This window comes from Parasteatoda tepidariorum, chromosome 3 (assembly GCF_043381705.1).
Source record: "Parasteatoda tepidariorum isolate YZ-2023 chromosome 3, CAS_Ptep_4.0, whole genome shotgun sequence".
NCBI classification, from domain to species: Eukaryota; Metazoa; Arthropoda; class Arachnida; order Araneae; family Theridiidae; genus Parasteatoda; species Parasteatoda tepidariorum.
This window is the reverse complement of record NC_092206.1, coordinates 77,108,145-77,131,560: the sequence shown is the minus strand read 5'-3', so window position 1 is coordinate 77,131,560 and position 23,416 is coordinate 77,108,145. Positions and strand designations below refer to the sequence as shown.

At 31.3% G+C, this 23,416-nt stretch overlaps 1 protein-coding gene across 1 annotated transcript in view; it reads left to right on the top strand.

Annotated features, from left to right (window-relative positions):
- Nucleotides 1-12,451: 12,451 nt before the first annotated feature.
- LOC107440191 (uncharacterized) overlaps nt 12,452-23,416 on the top strand; it is a 14,660-nt gene continuing 3,695 nt past the window's right edge. The window contains exons 1-4 of the mRNA XM_016053043.3: nt 12,452-12,610; nt 14,531-14,666; nt 16,377-16,525; nt 20,857-20,977. Coding sequence (XP_015908529.1) covers nt 12,565-12,610; nt 14,531-14,666; nt 16,377-16,525; nt 20,857-20,977 — 452 coding nt within the window. The 5' untranslated portion in view covers nt 12,452-12,564. The remainder of the gene's footprint in view (nt 12,611-14,530; nt 14,667-16,376; nt 16,526-20,856; nt 20,978-23,416) is intronic.

Here is a 23,416-nt window from a genome sequence, read left to right as displayed (position 1 = left end):
AATGATGCTTATTAAAAGCTCAATGATCAACATACAGAGCTTAGCTACGTCCCTGAATTAGTGTTTCTCAAGTTATCTGAAGTTTGGTGCTTTTTTGTTGCTTATATTGTGGTTTTCAAATCCGAGCATGTTGATCAGAGTTTTAAAGTCGATATCTGAAATGTTCGAATCTAACTCTGACTCTGAACTTTCTTGAGAACTGGATTACGACATGTACTTTATAAAAATTTCAACTCTATCCCATGAAAGTATAACTGTTTTTGGGCAGAAACACAAAATTTAACCTTAATAACAAACAGCGGAGGTGACAATGTATTTTAGAAATTTTTAATCTTGAGATCTTTACTGATTTATCAATTTGTTTTCAAGGCTGCAAAAAATTTTATTCAATCCACTGTAAATTTTTTTTTGAAAAAAAAACTTGCATCAATATTAATTTCAATTACTCTTTTTTTACAGTATTTGTCCTATCGATTTATGCAAGCAGACCTCTTGACTTCATATTCAAAGGTGAACTTATTTAAAAAAGTTATTCTTGACATTTAATTTTATCTAGTGCTATAAAAGAATACCTTTTACAGTTATATTTTTTTTATACTTTTGCACAATGTTTGAGAATATAAAGAAAAAATTAAAGATTAAACTTATCAGTTTTCAACGTAGTTTGAAAGTTTAAAAATCTGATATTTACGAATATCGCAATTCTTTTGAAACAGCTCACGTTACTTATTTAAAAAGAATAATTCTACTAAACTCATTAAGTTTGAATTTTAATTTTTATGCAGCGTGTTACTTGAAAGAGTTTAAAAAAGTAAAATTTAATAAGATCACTAGTTTTCGTTTTTTTAATATGCGAATTTGCATTATGATTAATTATCATTAACTTCTCTAGTTCGATTTTTTTGTCATATGAAAATGATAAAATAAATAAATAAATAAAAATAATCATAATTAACTGAAATCTGATTTTTTAAAAAATTCTCTCGGAAAGGAAATAATTCGTTTAGAAACTGCTGGCGTTTTTTAATGAGTTTCTTTTTGTATTTCATTTTTATTTTTACAGCGTATTTCTAAGAAACATTTTGATTTTTACAATTTCTCATATCCACATTTTCATCATAAATCAAAATGATTTTTATTAATATAATTATTAGTATTCTTTGAATGATTTTTGAAAGTTACGGTAGTTATTAAAACAAAATATAATTTTAGTCAGTATATTTGTAAAAAAAAATAACAGTGAAAAAGAAAAGTGTATTTTATTTGAAAGCTAATTAAATTTCTTAAAGTGAGACATATATTTAACTTTCCTGCAATTACTTTTTTGTTTACAAAGGAACGAAATTACTATTAAATGTGAGTGTAGGCAATTAGGTGATCATAAGAAACTTTAAAAGTAGAAAAATTCAAAAATATTTCTAGGTATTTAGAAAGAAAAACCATTTTTTTCTGAAAATAAAATTTATGTGATAATTTCATTTTTAGCTATTCTGGAAACAATTTATAAAAAAGCATAAGCATTAATTTGATTAAAAGTATAAATTTCAATTAACTAATTTCTGGCTTCACGTAAATCTTATACAAATAATTTATTTCTCGAAAGCTGAATTGATTTTCCCTTTACTTTCTCAATTAAAACATAATTTTCAACCGCCAAATATTAGACATGATAATACAATTTTTGTAACAATATCGGCCTTTTAAATATGCATTGATGAGTTTACATTATCAAATCATCCTACACAGTAAAAAAATTCTGATCAAATTACGGTATAAAGCACTGGCACTACTGTGCATCTCCCGTAAAATTGATCTTACCGTAAAATTCCTTTTTTATTGTAAGAAAAAAGAAACCGTAATTTTTACAGTAATATTTTATATTGGTTTTTTTCCGTAACATGTTCTGGTAAAATTGGATTTTATGGTAAAAAATACTCGCACCCGGAATGACAGTAAGAATACGCAAAGAACCGTTAACTCAGGGTGCGTTAAGACGTACCGGCACCCTGTGTACCCTATCGATCATGTATTCATTATTGAGCATTTGAACATATCACTACACTCAATTATGAATACACGGGGTTTTTAAATTCGACTATATTTGTTTCGGGATATATTTGATACATATTTGCTCAATTTTGAGAAACCCTTTTTAAAGTGAAATATGCAGCCCAGTCTTTCTTAATTATCAAGTACATGTTTGAATATTTTATGAACATAAACATGAATTTCATAATTTATTTAACCATCGTTCTTCTTTCAAAATGTATTCTGTACGGGCTTAGGAGTGTAATTATTTTTTTAAAATTAAAATTAAAAATATGAATTCGAGATGAAGGGAATTCAAAATAGAAGTAAGAGTAATATTATCAGCAAACAAAAATAAATGTTGCTGTTGCTGTCGTCGTTGTCGGCCATTAAGGCAATGGGGGGGGGGTGCGACTTTTCTTGTTTTCCCGTGGTGCCATCTATGGCCAAGAATTCAACTTCTGCCACACTCATACGTCACACCCATTTATAGGGCAAACCCCTTTAGAGAACCATTCATTCATCCACAGATCGCAATTTTGACCTGAACCAGAAAACAATCAATCTCCAGTCCAGTATCCCCAGAATTTCGATTTGTTATGGGAGCATGGAAGACTTTGTGATCCGATAGATTTAACGCGCACCATTCACCATTTACTACACGGGGAGTCTTTGACCGGCTGGATTTGAACAGCGCCCTACAAACCAGGTTATCCCGGCCAGCAAAATTAATGAAATAAAAGAAAATTAGCTAAAATTAAATAGCATTAAATAAAATAAATTTATTTTTACCGTAAGTAAGTAGTAGTTTGTTATTTTTCATGAAAGTCTAGAGTGAATAGTTTACTTTTTAAATTAGAATTAAATTGTTTTAGTTTGCTACAAAATGTATTAGATCAAATGTTAAAATGTAAAACAAAATAATTAAAAAATAATTAAGTAAGAATTACATAAAATATATAATTCAATTAAAAGATCTTTTACAAGCAATGTAAGAATATCTGGGAATTGAATGAATTGAAATCTACTGAAAATTAATAATTCTAATAAATAATTCTAAATAAAATTTAAAGCAAGAACTTCCATTTCACTCATAGCTCAAAATAATTTATCCTTTAAATCCAGATTTTGATGTTGTATTTACAGATGGATCGATAATCGTAAAATGAGAATGGAATATAAATTATTGTCCCATAATATCCCGCCAAAGTTTCCTTTACCTTCTTCTTCATTTATTAATTTAAATTCTATTGATGTGTTGCTAAATATAAACTATGGTTATTTTGTAATAGTTTTATTGAGAATGAAAAATGTTTATTGAGTATTCAAATTTATGAAAACAGGCAAAATGAAAAAAAATTATTTACATTCCTTGTTTTCTTTTTTTAAACATGATTCTTAAAAATATTTGGACTGAAAAATATTTAGTAAATGTTCAAATTTTACAATAAAAATAGGAAAAATGAGCGACTATTTTTAATTTTTTTTATTTAAACACAATTCTTAAAAATATTTTAACAAATAATATTTATTAAGTATTCCAATTTCATAATAAAAATAGGCAAAATTAGAAAAAATTGTGTCTTTTTCCGTCTGTTTTCAGTTTATATGTCCAGATATGGGAGCTTTGGCCGGAAATGTAGTCGAATTCTCTTTATTATTTACTTTCCCTTTTAAGCTTCTCTACACTGAGTGATATGGATTACTCAAATACTTTTATATGTTCGATACTTTTGGATTGCAAAGACAGTGGTATTCTTGCACATGTTGTGTAAATGTTTTCTTAGATTCCTAGCCATTGACAATTTTTCTTTGTTTATAAGATATGACTTGTAATAGAATTTGGCGGGAAATATAGTCTAATTCTCTTATTACTTACTTTCCCCTTCAACTTCCTGACATTGATTACGATTGCAATTGATTACTCAAATACTTTTATATGTTCGATACTTCTGGACTGCAAAGAGAGTGGGATTCTTGCACATGTTGTGTGCATGTTTTAATAGATTCCTTGCCATTGACAATTTTTCTCTGTTTATAAGATATGACCTGTAATAGAATTTGGCCATTAATAGAATTTGGCGAGAAATATAGTCGAAGTCTCTTATTACTTACTTTCCCCTTCAACTTCTTGACATTGATTACGATTGCTATGGATTACTCAAATACTTTTATATGTTCTATACTTCTGGAATGCAAAGAGAGTGGTATTCTTGCACATGTTGTGTGCATGTTTTCTTAGATTCCTAGCTATTGACATTTTTTCTTTGTTTATAAGATATGACTTGTAATGGAATTTGACGGGAAATATAGTCGAATTCTTTTATTGCTTACTTTCCCTTTCAACTTCTTGACAATGAGTGCGATTAAAAAGGATTACTTAGATACTTTTATATGCTTGATAGTTTTGGAATGCAAAAAGGGTGGTCACCCTGCACATGTTGTTGACATGTTTTCTTTAACATTTTCTTCGATTGACAATTGTTTTCTTTATAAACTATGACCTGAAATGGAATTTGGCCGGAAATATAGTCGAATTCTCTCATTACTTATTTTTCCATTCAACTTCTTGACATTGAATGCGATTGCAGTAGATTACTCATACAATTTTTCATCTTTGATAGTTCTAGAGGGCAAAAAGGACGGTCTCCGTGCACAGGTTGCGTTCATGTGTTCTCAGAATCTTAGCTATTGACAGTTTTTCTTTGTCTTTAAAATATGATCTGCAATGGAATATAATGATTCCAAACCAAATGATGCTGTAAGATTCGATGGAATGAAACGTTTTGTCGAAAGTGGATATAACAATCAAGATACATGTGTTGTAAAAAATATACTAGGTTAATTTCACTCTTTATGCAAAGTTTTATTCTTCCAATGCTCACCTGGAGAATGACTAACGTCATACAGGCATCTAAAGGGCATATTTGTTGGCCTCTCTTTCAGGGGCACCATATTAGGTGGGCCAACGTTACTCTCACAGTTAGGACAGATAGTACAGAGAAGAAAAGAACATCCATGCCTTGCCCGGGATTCGAACCCAGAACCCTTCTGGTGCAAGGGCAGTTCCCCAACCCCTACACAGACCGGTTGGCTCTTTGTGCAAAGTTAATTTACATAAAGAGTGCTCAGATTTGTACCATACGAAATATTGGATTTGGGAAAAAGATAAACAAATTCACAGTGAACAAAATAGTAAGATTTTATATTTGTTAGTTTTTGTTTTAATTTGTTAATTTTATATTTTATTTATAAAGAGAAAAGGCTCTAATTATCTAAAACTGTTCAGGTTTCTTCAAACCGCAGTAGAGGAATCAAAGAATTTAAGAGAAAAATTTGACTATATGTTTACTTAACTTTCGGCGACAAGGCACCCGTTTCGTGAACAAGCTATGAGAATAAAACCAATTGATTTTTAGTTCAAAATCTTTTATTCTGAATGACATAATCATTTTTGAATGCAGTAATTCTAAGAAATAAAAATTCATATTGTCCTAAAAATGTAGATTCCTGAAAAACACATCCCAGATTAAAAATATAAAAATAGACCTGATTGAAATTCTGAAAAAAAAGCATAAATGACACCAACATTAATCCTCATTCCACAACGTTGACATTGGAGCAGACGTTTAGAAGATTTAATAACATTTGGATAACGATATATACCACAAGTATCTTATCTCTACAGATAATAAAATGTATATTAACAAAATATACATTTTATATACAAATTTACGACAATTCTTTTAAAGAAGTATTGGCGATCGAAATGGGCTGCAGGTGGCGTAGAGCAGAACTCTTTTCCTATGGCAATACTTCACATGCTTTCCCCATTAGCGTGTGGAAAGTCATAGAGGAATGAAGCACGATAGTTTCTCTCTTGATTTTCATATATATTAAAATCTTTTAACTTGAAAAACTATATGGAACTGAAAACTACATTAAACGTAGTTCTAAAGAAAAGTATCGTGGAAATTTTAAAAAATATTTTTATTAAATAAAAAGGAAAAATATTAAGAAAAGGGAAAATATCGTAGTACATTCCTATACAACTGAAAAGAGGAGGAAAGGGAAGGGAGAAGGGCTAAAGGCATGAAACCGGTCTCTCCCCAGATGGCGTATTCGAGTGCTGCGATCGCGAATAAAACCACAATACCTCTGCCCATCATAAAATATGAAAGCCTTTATTTAGAACCATCAAAATTATTATAACGGCTTTACTTCATTCGCATCGGGCCTACATCAGAGAGTTATAACATCTCAAGTTAACGCGCCTATGAAACTTAGTTCCATAAAAGCAATAATCGATAATCCCGTGGTGCAGAAATGTCTATATTCGACGAGGAAAATGGACAGATTTGGTATCATTAAGACTTTATTTAGTAGTTGCCTTTAACGACATTGAGTGTCAGATATCAGAGGCAAACGATATTGATTGCTAAGATGACATAAAGCTACAATGACTTACGATATCTTGTTACAAATAATATGTGGAACATATTTTTTATAATGAGATATGTTTTTACGATTCTGCTCAAATCTGCTCAAATCACTAACAAATATAATATTTTTTATAACTGAATAAAAGAGCTGTGGAGCTATTGATTTAATCTTTAAAAATGTGTGAAGGGAAATTTATTTCTATATAGTTATACGCGTTATTTTTGAAAACTCCGAAATTCTAAAATTTAATTTTTTTTTATATAGATAAAAGATTTAAAAAATAAATTATTTGATTGCATACAATGTTTCAAGAAGATAAATTTGCGTGTAACATATACTTATTAGGAATTTGTTCTTAGTGTTAAAATTCTTTTGCTTTAATAGAGAGCCCAAGAGTTAGTAGCATAATGACACAATTCAAGTCATTTTGAGAGGAATTAACCTTTAAAATCTTAAAAATTAATTTTCCAATTTTAATTCTTTAATGCGTTTATGGATGTTAAAAATGCTATCAGTTCAAAATATTAAAAATTTTGAAAATAAATTTCGTGAGACACTACCTATTAATTTTTCTAATAACACAATTTTAAAGGTTTATTCTTTAAATTGCAATTTTCTTCTTTAAATTACAAATAAGCAGTCGCAATTCTGAAAAGTTTTATTCATAATTAAATTCTAGAAGTGCAAGGAGAAAAACAAATCTGGTAAAGATACCATACTGTATGGTAATAACATTTCGGTCAAAAAAGAAAAACAACGCTATCCTGCTTAATAAAACCAAAGTGTACAGTATTTGAACCATTTATTAGATAAATTTTCCTTTCATATGGTAACGGTTTACCAAAAGTTCTGTTTTTATTTTATTTTATTTTTTTGTTTTTGTTTTTTTCAAAATTGTATTTCTTATTACTACACATTGAGTAAAAATTACAAGCCTGAGAAGTAAGTTTAGCCAAATAAATGGTTTATTACCATGCTCCAAGGCATTATGATAAAAATGACAAATTCCATATTTACTGCCGGGATAGCCTGGTTTGTAGGACACTGGGCCCATGTCCGAGAGCTCGTGGGTTCGAACCCCGCCGGCTGAAGACTCCCCGTGTAGTAAAGTGACTGATGCACGTTAAATATGTCGAATCGCAAAAGTCCTCCATGTTCCCATAACAAATCAATACCTCTGGGAGTACTGGATTGGAGATCGATTGTTCTCTGATTCAGGTCGAAATTACGATCGGTGGATGAATGATTGGATATACGAATGGGTCCGCCCTATAAACGTCTGTGACGTTTGGTGTGGTAGAAGTCGAATTCTTGGCCATAGATGGCGCCACTGGAAAACAAGAACAATCGCACCCCTTCTGCCTAAACAGGCATACGTCAACAACAACCACATTTAACAAATTTTATCACTTATTATAAAACCATATTTAATTGTCAATTTTTCCAAAATCATTACCAAAGCCGTTTGGTTAAAATTAACGAAAGTTTTAGTATTCCCATGCATAGCAAATTATTCACATTCCGATAGTTTTGACCAGATTTTTTTTTTCCAATGCCCTCCTGGGTAGACACTTTGTCAATACAGGCGTATTAGGGCAGATTTGTTGACCACTCCTTCAGGGGCACCATGTTAGGTGGGCCAGCTTTGTCCCCACAGTAAGGACAGATAGTACAGAGAATGAATGAATATCCATGCCTTGTCCGGAATTCGAACCCGAACATTCCGATGGAAGGTCAGTTCCTTGACCCTACCCAGTCCAATCGGCATATTATAAATTATTTAACTTAATTTGTCAATGTAATATTACATAAAAAAATTTTAAATTGTAATTTTGGAAGAAATTTATAGTTAAATAAAAGCATTCTGTGCCCTATTTTAGAGAAAATGAATTTGAATTTATGAAATGTGAATTACTTTTCTATTTTATCCTTCCGAAGCATTTCAAGTAGGGTGACAAGAAGTAATTCCTTATCAAAAAAAAAGTAAATTATTTTTTTGTGAACAGAGTTTTAATTCTCTGTAAAAGTTTGATAATTACCCTTAAAACGAAAATTTTCTTAATCACTTCTGAAGCAATTGCTCATCTTCCAGGTTTTTTCTCTCCTCTTTTCTAATTAAAGAGGCATTAATTTAGTGGAAAAGTGGAAAACACTTCAGTTAGAACAAAATAATTTCAGTTATTATAAAAAGAAAAAAAGAAAAAAAAAACATGATCCCGCTAAGCAGCGGATTATCTAAGGCAAAAATTTTTTTTTAAATATCTTTGGAGTCAAACAAAATATCAAATTTTGATTCTGCGTGTTCTATTACAATTTTAAAATTTCTGAATATAAGTTCATGTTTTGTTCTACCGGCTCACATGTTTAAATTTCTCTTTTCAGTTAATTTCCGTTAATTTTCCTATTATTAACCATTCCTACATGTGCCAAAAAGTTTTTTTCAGTTTGTACAATTAAATATATATTTTTAATATTATAAATTTGATTTTTCAATGTTTAATTTCGATTTGATGCATTTAGTATATTTAGTGTACATTGCCAATGGATAAAAAAACTACTACTAAATAAACATATACATAAATATCACTATAAAAATGTAAATAAAAAGATAAATATTTACTTACTCTATTATATAATTCAATGATCGTCTCCTTAACGTCCATTGCCTCTTAACAAATTTAATTTGTGTGGCTGATAAAATTTTGTACTAAAAATATACATTTTACCAACAAATGTCGAAAATATAATTTAAACAAAATTATTAAAACATCGTGCAAATGTTATGAATGAATTTTGCGCAAATTTCATAAATTTACTTTAAGACAGGACAAAGTTTCTTCTTCTTCGTTTCCTATTATTGATCCTCTTTGATCTCAGTGTTACAATGTTATTACAATGCAATATACAGCTGTGTCATTATTATTTTTTTTTGTTGAAAAAATAGTATTCAATTGAAAATTTAATCATTTTAATTAAGTGGGACAGATCTTAATTATTATACTAAAAAAATTTCTGGCAATGAGCATTGAATGTTTGAAAAAGAATTATTTTTCACTTACATTCAATTTAAAGTTCGCCTTTCAATCTTTTATACAAAAGCATGACCTTTGAAAATTGATTTGGAAAGAAATCATCTTATTTTCTGCAAAATATAGTTGATGAAATGGACTTGCTTTTACAAAAAAATTCATTTTAATTTAGAAAAAAGCAATTTTTTATGCTACTCCCAAAAATATCATATGCGTTTCTTTTCCTATTTGGTTTATTATTAAAGTAATTTCATTTTAAAAGGAAGCTTTGTGATTTGAGGAAAGTCCTTTATTTGCTTCTTGTTTGAAAATAATAGCTCTTCAATTAAATAAACTTTTTAAAAACGTTTTTATGTTATTTTATAAATAATAAAGTAAATAAGTATATAAATAAATGTTTTTAAATTGATAATAGATATCAGTTAATTGTTTTAAATTAAGGAAATTCTAAGGATCTATTTATGACACTGATCTGAAAATTATATCGATGTTTCTTAGTTTCATTAGACATGGCTCAGTAATTTCAGGATCTATATTTTTTCTAGTTTTATTCAATTTACTTCAACAGACATAAGGTTGTACAGGGTGCCTAAAAAATGGACAACCTAGAATAACTTTTGATTTAGTGATTGGATTTTCCCGTTATAGGACTCAATCTTAATGGCTCGAGGAGATAACTTCTAACATGTAAATTAATAAGTGCAGATGATATTTTAAGTTAAGAAATCAAACACAAAAACGTACTTTCTCTGAATAAACATGCAATTTTTTTCGATGAAATGCGATTTCTGATCCCCAAAATATAGGGAGTAGCCGCAATTTGGGAAATATGATCCCAACAGTTTGGTGAGGAGAGCCATCTAAAGTTTGGACACGGCAATGTTAAATTTACTTTTTGTGTATTTTGCTATAGCCCGAGAACTTTTAAACTAATTAAAAAAAATTTATCACGCAATTATAAAATTCGCTTATCCAAGGATGACTTAATCCAAAAAATAACTTGTAGTAAATATTTATTATTTTTTATCATCTCATTTAATAAATGGTCGAAAACTTCTTGAATTGTAGTGTATAAAACTTTACATCAATTGAAAGAATGCAATTTTACATGGCAAAATACAAAGTTTGAGCTTAGTTGGTCGAATAGTTCCTAAGAAATTAAATTTAAAAAAAAGTCAGATACTTAAAATTAGATTTCTCAGGATTTCTCTTCGATTCTTCATTCGACCGATTTTACTCACATTTTGTATTTTGCCATGTAAAGTTCCGTTCTTTAAAGTTATATAAAATTTTTTATGGATTACAATTCAAAAAATTTTCGCCCATTATTGAATAAAAGGATAAAAAATATTAAATATTTGAAAAAAAATTTTTTTTGAATGGAATTATCGTGTGATAAATGCATTTTATATTTGTGTTTGAAAATGGTTCAATTCGCTTAAAAAGTTCTCGAGGTATGGCGAAATACACAAACAGTAAAATTAACACTACGGGGTCCAAACTTCGAATCGCTTTCTTGACCAAACTTGGCGGACTATATTTCCCAAGATATCCCAGATTGTGGCTACATCCTGTATTTTGGGGGTTAGAAATCCGAATCAGTAGATAAAAGGTATGTTTATTCAGTAAAAGTAACTTTTTGTGTCTGATTTCGTAACTTAAAATATTGTCTGTACTAATTAATATGCATATTTGTAGTAGTCCTTTCGAACCATTAAGAATGAGTCCAGGAATGTGAAGATCTCACTATTAGATCAAAAGTTATTCAGAGTGATTCATTTTTTGGCGTGCTGTATATTTAAGAGGATTATAAAAATAACACTGATTAATAGCTCAGTTTTCATAAAATGCCTTAATAACTCGGCTTATATTTTCCATTTAAGTAATGAAAAATAAGTGAAATAATTATGATTATTGTAATAAGTAAGAGTGCTTATCATAATTATCATAACTTTATAACAATATGTAACTAAAAATTTATAAAAAATATGTAGACATTAAAGTCTTATGTAAACCAGATGATTAAATCTGATGATCAAATCGAAGAATTCCTTTAATTCCCAAGTAAATTATTAAGCCATTCTTCATTATCTATGCAATATACAGGGTGAATACTGTAATATACTGTAAATAGAACAGTCAGCAGAAGAAAAAAACGAAAATAAAAATTACCCGGATTAACTTTCGATATGATAAACGGATAAGTACTAAAATGCAACTCTCAATGTAATTATTTTCAAGCATTAAAATCTAATCAAGCATTAAAATCTAATCTGAAATATGCATATTAATTACATTTAACAATTAATTAGGCTATAAAATCAGACACAAAAGCGTACTTTGCCGGAATAAACATACCTTTATACTATCCTTTTGGATTCTTAACTATTTAAATATGTGGTGTAATCGCTATCTAAAATAATTTGTTCCGATAGCTAAGTCAGAATAACAGTCAAAATGCTAATGTTCGCATGTGTTAGATTTACTTTTTTACGTATCTTACTGTATTTTGCAAACTGCTTAAGCAGAGGCGTGGTGGCTCAGGGGATAGAGCATCCAATGAGGAGAACCTGGTTCGAATCCCAGTGATGGCTTGGTCGATACAAACTCTACACCCTGCTCGAGCCAACCACAGTGCTGACGTAAAATATCCTCAGTGGTAGACGAATCTTAGATCCCTTTGTCTTAAGGAGGGTGGCTTGGAAGAAGGTTTTCGTGGTTTTTTCAAATAATTGGGAGGTTATCGAAGGAGGTTTTCGTGGTTTTTTCATGCTTTCAATTAATTATTTTTTTTTTATTTTATAAGTTAGAAATCTCTAAGATAAAGAATACTGTTGTAATTGTTAATCAATGAATTTGTATCTTTATCAGCATACTTTGGATTTCGAGACACATAGCTATACGCTACTGTAATAACCAAACAAATTTCACTTCCTCTGTTCAGAATGCAATGAATGATTTAATTTCGAAAGGAAAGTCGCCTTTATCTTAGTTCCGGTCCTGCTCTTCCGTTTAATGCCCATGAAAAATACAGTCATCAGTCTAGAATGGACATTCTGCAATAATGATACGCCTCTCTATAGTCTTTCTTGTCTTCTTTTGCGGAATAGGTAGGTTCTAAATATTCTAGAAATTTTTATTCTACTATTTAAAACTGAAGCAATTTCATCTCTTTACAAAAGGTGCCGCCGATATTTGATTATTGTGTGTAATACTTAGGAGCTCCGTCTCTTGGTTTTCTGTCCCCACGATTTCTGTCAATTTTTTCTGTTTTTCAAAATATTCTAAAGTTTTTTTTCTTTTCTATTTCCTATTTTTACTGGAACAAAATTTAAAACTAGCGATTTTTCTGGGGCACCTAAGCAAATTTCAACCACAGATATATATTTTTTAATTCTTAATTTTTGTAACTAAAAAAACTTTTGAAATATTCTCTCCCTAAGTGATTATTTTACTGCAGTGCGAGAATATAAAGTTTATAATTAGTTTAGAACTTTAAATAGTTATTTTGTATTCATTATTTAAACTGCATACGTTTATAAACAGTTCTATACTAAACTGCAATGTTTCTTGACAATGGAGAAATATGCTGAGGGAAAACGAAGAAAATAGTTCCTGGCGTGAAGTCTGTATTTCGAGGAAAATTACGCATTTCACAATAGAAATATGATAAGTTATCTTAACCCACACATATATAGCGTTAATTTGCTATAATTTTCTTAAAATTTTATATATTTTCAGATTTACGAGCGGCGCATCGCGGAATGGTATCTTTATTTAGTTATATTTCTTCTATATAACGACTGAACTTATTTCTCCTTCTTCCTCCGCCAGCCGTGACGTCATTGTCAAGAAACTTTGCATTCTAGTATAAATAAAAATCACTATATAACTTCTTAAAAAGTAAATATGACTCGTAAATATAACTCTTAAAAGTAACGGTACTTAAAAATGCTTATTATAAGATGTCGCGAAACAAGATAATATCATACCAATACTGTAAATTACAATATAGGATTTCAATTTTAAGTTTTTAGTTTTGTTTGAATAATGATTAAAATAAAAAAACTTAATTATATTAGAGAATAATATTAAGAAGGGAGAATAAATATGTAATCTTGATTAAGGACGTAAAATAAAGTATAAATAAATTATTGTCAGTTAACTAACGTTATAACTTTCATAATTTCATGCTTATGCCAGATAAAGATTTATGTATTTTCTTTATATACTGAGGATTATATGATTCGATTTTTTTTTGTCCAATCAGATTACAAAATATTAAGAGGGTATTTCGCTTTTATGATGAAAATACTATTTGTTCTAAATCATTAAAAAAAGCTAACGAATAATAAATGTTTTTAATTGCTAATCTCAAATAACAATATCTGGAGAGAAAATTTTTGATATTATATCTCTTTTTATTACTTGTTTTAGGCTTGGTTATTTTTAAAAAAATTATGATTCTTATTTTCATAACAAACTGACGTTAAGAAAAATGTTAATGTAAAAAATAATTATATTTAATGCTTTGTTTATATAGTACATATTTTAAATACACTTGTAAAACTTTTCGAGAAATATTATGGGTGGTCAAACGATTTAATAGTGTTCGTATTCTAATTATTAAAATTGAAAACAAATTTTGTGCTATCATAATTAAGGAGAGTTAAGAAGTTTCGTTTTGAGGCCACCACAATGGCACATCATGGCATACTAATTTCCAATTTCAATGACACAAATGGCTGCTGCTGGAAAAATATAATCCCAAGTACCTGAATCAGGAGATCGATCGTTTTTTTAAATTTAAAGATGACTTTTTTATACAATTTAAAAACCTACCCTTTAAATATCTCATCATGTGTTTTTTTGCATAAAAAGGAAATATTTTTTTGTATGCCTGGCATACAAGTTAGTACAACAATTTTTTAAGTACTGTGTAAACAGAAATTATTAATTTTAAATGCTGTAGTATTCCAAGAACACATTATTCAATTACTTAAAAATTTATTTTTAAATATTATTCATAGTCATCTGTGATGAGTGTGAGCCAGATTTAGCCGATAGCTGCTTCGAATCTATAGAAGAACATGTCAAATATTTAATTGACGTCAAAAATGATATCATAAAAAATATCACCCAAGCTGCCATTCACGACTTCTGTCTGTAAGTACTCCATTTTTAATTTAATGTAAACATAAATTCTTCATTAATTCAGTACTTATTAACTTGAAGACTTATTAACTTACATTTGAAAAAAAATTACCAACCCAATAGCTAAATATAATCCAACCTTGTAACTTCTTTTTTCAATCGAACGCTGGTCTCAGTGTCATCTAAGGAAAAAGTTGTCAGCCTGTCACGAGCAATCAGCAGTCAACAGCCTCCTTGCCCAGCTATACATTACACGTGATTGCTTAATTTATAGATATACACCGAAGAGCCATTACTTTATGACCACCCTCCATCTATAACAATGGGCTCACCCATGCTTTCATGGTTTCTCCCCAGGAAGAATGTTTTCGTGGGGCACAGGATAATGCACCATGGGTCGAATCGTCATGGATTGGTTCGAGGAACATTCCAGTGACTTTCAAGTCATGTCTTGGCCCCCAAATTCACCTGACCTTAATCCAATAGAGCATTTGTGGCGTTACTTGGAGAACCAAATTCGTGCTGCCACGCTACCCTCATTGCAATGTGAGGGAATTACAGGACCAGTTGGTGAGCACTTAGTACCAGATACCTCAGACTACCTATCAGCACCTTGTGGAATCAATGCCACGGCGGGTGCTAGCAGTTTTGAGGGCTAAAGGTGGTCCTACATGTTATTAGCAGGGTGGTCATAATGTAATGGCTCTTCGTTGTATATCGACCGATGGATCGGTTGACATTTCCTTCGGTAAGAAATACCGATAAGTAGATAATCACGAACAATCGGCAGTCAACAACCTCCTTCCCCAGCAACACATTACATGTGATTGCTTAGTTCATAGATATATATCCACCGATGGATCTGTTTGCACTGTCTTCGGTGAGAAATACCGATAAGTAGAGACTAATTACTATTAGAATTAGCTGTCAGTCTACTTATTGCACCTTTCAAAGCTTTGCAGTGACCGCTCCTTGTCGATTCCTCGAGTTACGGTGGTAGAGTCAACGATTTGAGGTGCTTAAAAATGTTGATAAACTACAGGAAAATAATCAAATATGAACCATTTCAGTAAATTAATTCGTGGAGTCTTTATGTCGCGTGACATCGCTAAATAGCAAATTTTCAGAAAAAAATCTTTATCTACACCCTCATCCACCTTTTAATTTACATTTATATCTTTGCTGTTTTTCATACTATTCAGAAATGCTCTGCAGAAATATCCGTTTTAAGTGTACCATGTTATCAAAACGTAATACGCCTCTGCTTCACATAGCCACAAACTGATTTTTACAAGCATGGCATTACGTGGCTTATATTAATTTCAATGGGTCCAATTACTAAACAGCTGTAGATAATGCATTTGAGTTTCATTAAGTGAATTATATAAATAGTTTTCGTCTCGTTAATAATCGATCTCATCCAGTATTTATCGGATAATGAACTTTCAAACTGATGCACCGCACTAAACAAAAAATGTTTTTCCAAACAAAAGTGAAATAAATCTTTGAATTATTACGATTCCATTAAAGATGTTGTGAATTGAAAACTAAAATAATGCTTAATTCTTTTAGCACAACTTACTCTTAACTATCCTATCATTAAAAACTAGCATTTTTAACGAAATATCTTCTAGAAATTAGTTTTATCAGACGTTCAACCTCATTTGTTTTATGAATTATAAAATCTTAAAATAGGTATGTCGGAATCTTCTTTGTATGTAGGTCAATTGAAGATTCTATACACTGTGCTTCGGATGTCATCGACGAAGATTGTAGCGATGAAGAAGGGAGGGGAAGATTTGACACTTGGTTGTTGTCCCTAAGAGCAACATACAACTTCGTCTGCCAAGGAGATCACAGTAACTTAAAAGGTAATGTCTCACAGCTAAAATTGTATCAATAGTTATTGATTCTTCATTTATTTTCTGCGTTATTGTCCCTGATTGTTGTTATCAATATTTTTAATCTCCTAAGCTATCCATAGCTAGGCATATATAGCTAGACAAGCATATTTTAAGGTGAGCTCCAGCTTACTGGAAACCTTAAAATATGCTTTCCTCTGTATTGAAGTTGCATTCTTATCTTTGAAACAACCATATATATATANTGTGTGTGTGTGTGTGTGTGTGTGTGTGTGTGTGTGTGTGTGTGTGTGTGTGTGTGTGTGTGTGTGTGTGTGTGTGTGTGTGTGTGTGTGTGTGTGTGTGTGTGTGTGTGTGTGTGTGTGTGTGTGTGTGTGTGTGTGTGTGTGTGTGTGTGTGTGTGTGTGTGTGTGTGTGTGTGTGTGTGTGTGTGTGTGTGTGTGTGTGTGTGTGTGTGTGTGTGTGTGTGTGTGTGTGTGTGTGTGTGTGTGTGTGTGTGTGTGTGTGTGTGTGTGTGTGTGTGTGTGTGTGTGTGTGTGTGTGTGTGTGTGTGTGTGTGTGTGTGTGTGTGTGTGTGTGTGTGTGTGTGTGTGTGTGTGTGTGTGTGTGTGTGTGTGTGTGTGTGTGTGTGTGTGTGTGTGTGTGTGTGTGTGTGTGTGTGTGTGTGTGTGTGTGTGTGTGTGTGTGTGTGTGTGTGTGTGTGTGTGTGTGTGTGTGTGTGTGTGTGTGTGTGTGTGTGTGTGTGTGTGTGTGTGTGTGTGTGTGTGTGTGTGTGTGTGTGTGTGTGTGTGTGTGTGTGTGTGTGTGTGTGTGTGTGTGTGTGTGTGTGTGTGTGTGTGTGTGTGTGTGTGTGTGTGTGTGTGTGTGTGTGTGTGTGTGTGTGTGTGTGTGTGTGTGTGTGTGTGTGTGTGTGTGTGTGTGTGTGTGTGTGTGTGTGTGTGTGTGTGTGTGTGTGTGTGTGTGTGTGTGTGTGTGTGTGTGTGTGTGTGTGTGTGTGTGTGTGTGTGTGTGTGTGTGTGTGTGTGTGTGTGTGTGTGTGTGTGTGTGTGTGTGTGTGTGTGTGTGTGTGTGTGTGTGTGTGTGTGTGTGTGTGTGTGTGTGTGTGTGTGTGTGTGTGTGTGTGTGTGTGTGTGTGTGTGTGTGTGTGTGTGTGTGTGTGTGTGTGTGTGTGTGTGTGTGTGTGTGTGTGTGTGTGTGTGTGTGTGTGTGTGTGTGTGTGTGTGTGTGTGTGTGTGTGTGTGTGTGTGTGTGTGTGTGTGTGTGTGTGTGTGTGTGTGTGTGTGTGTGTGTGTGTGTGTGTGTGTGTGTGTGTGTGTGTGTGTGTGTGTGTGTGTGTGTGTGTGTGTGTGTGTGTGTGTGTGTGTGTGTGTGTGTGTGTGTGTGTGTGTGTGTGTGTGTGTGTGTGTGTGTGTGTGTGTGTGTGTGTGTGTGTGTGTGTGTGTGTGTGTGTGTGTGTGTGTGTGTGTGTGTGTGTGTGTGTGTGTGTGTGTGTGTGTGTGTGTGTGTGTGTGTGTGTGTGTGTGTGTGTGTGTGTGTGTGTGTGTGTGTGTGTGTGTGTGTGTGTGTGTGTGTGTGTGTGTGTGTGTGTGTGTGTGTGTGTGTGTGTGTGTGTGTGTGTGTGTGTGTGTGTGTGTGTGTGTGTGTGTGTGTGTGTGTGTGTGTGTGTGTGTGTGTGTGTGTGTGTGTGTGTGTGTGTGTGTGTGTGTGTGTGTGTGTGTGTGTGTGTGTGTGTGTGTGTGTGTGTGTGTGTGTGTGTGTGTGTGTGTGTGTGTGTGTGTGTGTGTGTGTGTGTGTGTGTGTGTGTGTGTGTGTGTGTGTGTGTGTGTGTGTGTGTGTGTGTGTGTGTGTGTGTGTGTGTGTGTGTGTGTGTGTGTGTGTGTGTGTGTGTGTGTGTGTGTGTGTGTGTGTGTGTGTGTGTGTGTGTGTGTGTGTGTGTGTGTGTGTGTGTGTGTGTGTGTGTGTGTGTGTGTGTGTGTGTGTGTGTGTGTGTGTGTGTGTGTGTGTGTGTGTGTGTGTGTGTGTGTGTGTGTGTGTGTGTGTGTGTGTGTGTGGGTGTGCGTGCGTGTGCGTGTGTGTGTGTGTGTATTTACAAGAGGTTGTTATAGTTGATATCACGTAAACGTTGAAGGGTAAAATACATGTTTTAACAAAAAAATATAAGTACTAGGTAAATTGATGTGAATTAAGTTTTTAATTTCAATAAATTAAAAATATGTGCTTTGAAGTACTTAGCAAATATTCATTATTGACTTTCTTCTTCGCATGTTAACATCATTCACATGTTCTTAAAATTTTAAAAATATATAATAAATAAAAAAAATACTATTTTATATTATATCAAACAGATTTAGTTGCATTTCTTTTTGGTTTATAATTTAATCTTTATTCATGACTTTTTCAGGAATTATTTTGAATGTATTTCTAATATTCATATATTTTTTCAATTATAGCAATATAGTACAAACATCGATCATTTTCTTTAGTTTAATTTACTATGAGTGGGATTAAAATGAAGTCGTTACATTTTTAGACTAGTTCCCGTATAATGAAGCAATCTCAATTATCAATACAGCGAAGTATAAAGGCTTATTAAATCCCTTATAATTTCTAAACTATTAGTCCCATCGAATAGATTTTGATGTCTGACGATTTTGCGTAAGGTAATATTCATGGAATATCTCACTCGGCTAAAATGTTCGAATTCCCTGATTTTGTCTCCTCAGTAAATTCAAGAGGGCGATTAAAGTCTACCTTGGGGTAAAACAAACTTCAAGCATCCATATCCGTATCCGTAATGTCACCTTTAAAAAATATTTAACAACTTTCTAGTATTCATTTCCATATTCGACTTCTGGCTTTTATCTTTACACAATAGAGTGCACTTGACAGTCAGTCACTGTTCAAATTTAATTAATTTAATAATAAAATTTTAATTAATTAATTATTTTAACAAGTAACTTTTTCGTATTGTTGAGGTAAGAAAATATTCAATTTTTGATATTAATTACTTTTAAAGTATCTCTCTTGTTCGTGAAGGAAAAAAGATGGAATTTAACAACTTTGCCTTATATGATTACAGAGTGTCGACAGGTGAAATTGAAGTTAATAAAATTGTAGATTTTTTCAAATGCGATTCTGATGAAGAAATCGATAGTAAAAGACTTTCATTGAAACTGTCATTTGCAACTTGTGTTTTTCTTAATTTCGAAACTTTGAAAATATACCTAATACATCAGGATATAAATGACGCAAAATTTCCATCCGTCCGTTAAATTGAAAATGATCTTTTTCGCGTCGGAATTCAAGGAAATTCTTAAATATTAAACAGTACAAAATTTAAAAGCTCAAATTAACTAGAACGTAATTATTTGCAATTTTTTTAAACTTCTTCATAAAAAATTTTCAAAATTTCTGATTGTGGGTACTTTTGTCAAATTTCTTATTTGGATAAGTGCAGGTATTTCTTCATTTTTTTGACAACTGATTTAATGAATTCCTCAGATTTAACAAATAAACATTTTTAGTCCCGACGAATTTTGCTTAATCATTGACTGATTGTAATATTTACTGATTATGGGATTTGGGACTTTTGAATACTTTTACGTTAAAATATAAAGTCTGTCAGAAACAAACCTTCGGATTTAACAAGAGAGCTATGTCATGATGATCCACATAAATCAATTAAATGTGAAGCAAATTTAAAAATTTATTTATCAAATAACGAATTTATTTATCATAAGGACCTAATCACAACGTTTGAAATAATCTAAGAAAAATTCAACTATCGATATTCCCTCCATTCACAAAAGAATCCACTATCATCCAAGATGTCTCATTCCATCGAATATATGCGATACTCATGCTCATAAAATCTGTGGAATCAAAAGTCCTGTGGTCGATCTCTGCTCGGTGCCTTAAGTATAGTGATCTGGATAAACTATCCTTTTCCTCTATCATCCATGGCTAAAATGTGGAAGTGGCTGCTTAAATGAGTGGTGCTGCCATCTATCTGGAAGGATTCTGAGCTAAGTCGCACTTTCACCCTAGTGGTGCTCTCTTTCTAACTTAAATGAAAAGGCCATCGCATTATTTACATTATTACCCTTATTCCAATGCACAAAAATATTTATTTCTTATTTACATTACAGTCATTATTCCTTTTTTCTCTTTATTGCAATATTTAATCCACTAGAGCTTTATTTTATGAAATTCATAAATATATTTTATGACTGCAATGTTCATTTTATCTATAGTATTTTTGTCTCAGCCAAACTTTCGACAAGGTGATGTTTTGTAGAATGGAATGCAATTTTAAAATAATATAGTTGAAATGATTTTAGGCGTCCTCCAAGGAATCAATTGTTGGAATGTAGAGGACTTTGTATTATGTACAATGGAGCAGGCAGATATTCAACATGTTAGAGATTTTCTTAACAAAAAAATGGATGAACATGAATGCGAGTAAGTATAGATATTAATTATTATTTGCGTATGAAACCTAAAAGTTAGGGAGTATTCAGATATGCTTATTAAATATCTTTGAAAGCAATGAAAACATTCCATTTCTAAAATAATAAATAATAGTAAGTTAAATAATAATAATAAGTTGAATAATAATTAGTTAAATATTAGTAAGTTAAATAATAATAATAATAATAAGTTAAACAAATAAATAAAAATAAAGTACAAGATAAGCAGAAATAAATTGCCTACTTAGATAAATATTTATGTTGATAATTATTCAAAAATTGGTTGAAATTTGTAGAATGCTCGTGTACTATAAATTTAATTTTTATTTATTTATGATTATTTTGCAAGTTGAGATTTTTGATGAGAATAATATGGATTACCTGATGCTAAATTTGAGTGATATTTAAGAGAATTAAACTAACATGTTAACCCTTTGACGCAGAATTTTTAGTAAACTTTAAATTATTGCTAATGACTCAAAACATTTGTTATACGTTTAAAACTTGCACTACCGTCATTTAACACGAGAATTTAGTAAAACTGTTGAAATGTACAATATTTATTCGTCAAATTTAAGGAGTTCTGAAAGGCATGACTTTCTTCACCAACCAGCTGCAGACTAGTGTAAGCTTTATCAATTATTGGAGTTAACATTTAACCACACCCTTTGATGTGTTTACGAACGTTCGGTGTTAACTTGAAATAACACACAATTTGCAACACAAAATTTGGATAAATAATACACCACAGTTTTTAAAGAGAATAAAACCGATATCCCCCAAAAAATATTGCTTTTGATAAAGTAAATTATTTTTAATGATAATTTATCTTTTCATAATTTAAACGAATTACAAATTTTGTAGGTGAAGTAAAAATTTAAAAATTTCATAATTTTTATATCACAAAACTGAAAAAAATAATGTTTGAAATCAAAAGTCTTTTTCTGTATTTTTTTCCTTCTTTTTTTCTGAATTCAACGTACTTAATAGTATAATGAACATAAGCTTTAGTTATTAAAATCAGAAGAACTATTTTTTGAAAATTATTTTATTGGGCTGTTCTTTTTCTGGGATGTTTGAACTAATTTCTTTTCAAAACATCAAAGAGCAGTACGTTTAAGTATTCGAATACTTTTCCATTCATTTGGTAATGGTTTACTGGAAATTTTGCTTTTAGAATTATAGATCTTATTACTTCACATTTAGTGAAAAAAGGAACTCAGAAGTATATTAAACAAAATTAGTATTTTATATGACATGCTCTAAGGTCCCTTAGGAAAATTTGCCATAGAGAAGCCTAAGGTAATCTATGTCAAGCTATGGCTACCATAGAAATTTGTATGAATAGAAATACCATAGAAATTTGAATATAGGCGTATGGCAAAATACCATACGCCTATGGTTACCATTGAGATTTGTATGGCACAACCCCATAAGCCTATAGCTACCATAGAAATTTATATGGCAAGATACTATACGCCTATAGTTACCATAGAGATTTGTATGGCAAAACCCCAAAAGCCTATGGCTACCACAGAAATTTGTATGGCAAGATACCATAGGCCAATGGTAACCATAAAGATTTGTATGGCAGTATACCATAGCTGATCTAGATCCCCACCAACTAAACAACAACTTCTATGGAGTCCTCAAAAACATCTTCTAAAAGAAATAAATATCCATTTTTTCACCCCGAAGTTAATTAAATTCAACATGTAATCCCACAAGGCATTCCTGGTGAGTCTTTTCCGGGTGACCAATTTTCCCATTTTTGAGTGTTTGAAATCCGATATTCCATTCTTTTAGGCTTAGAGTATCAGACCGCCATATTAACGTGCCATCCACTAGAAGTGGAATCTTTCGCTAACTTTGGCGACTTATTTTAATATTTTTTCGATCTCATTCTTGGTTAAAAACATTTAATTGCAAACGCCTATGCGATTATCTGTCTGAATTTACTAAGTTTTTAATTTCCGGTGATCTGGTGCTTTTATTATCTGTATCTTTTTAAAATATGTCGCTATTCGGTATAGGTTTTCGCTGTGTTAAATTTTGCTATTTGTTAACGCTGACTTTGTACACTTTAATTAATATCTTGCTGTTTATATTTTTATCTAAAATTTCTATATTTCTTTTTCCCAACTGTTTCTGATTAAACGACATCTTTCTTTTTTTTATCCCCTTGCTCTGATTTCATATAAATTTTTAAAGTTACATCACTTTTCCATTATTAATGGTGTTCTATTCCCCATAGCAATTTGTAAACAATCTTCATGATGAAAAGCGCAGTTAAGTGCTTATGATCAAGCTAGATCATCATTTCTTTAATAATTAACATTTTTTTAATTCTTTTAACTTGTTCGGTGACAATTTCATTTTATTGCTGTCATATATCAATATCAAAGTCAGTGTTTACAGTACTTTGCCTATA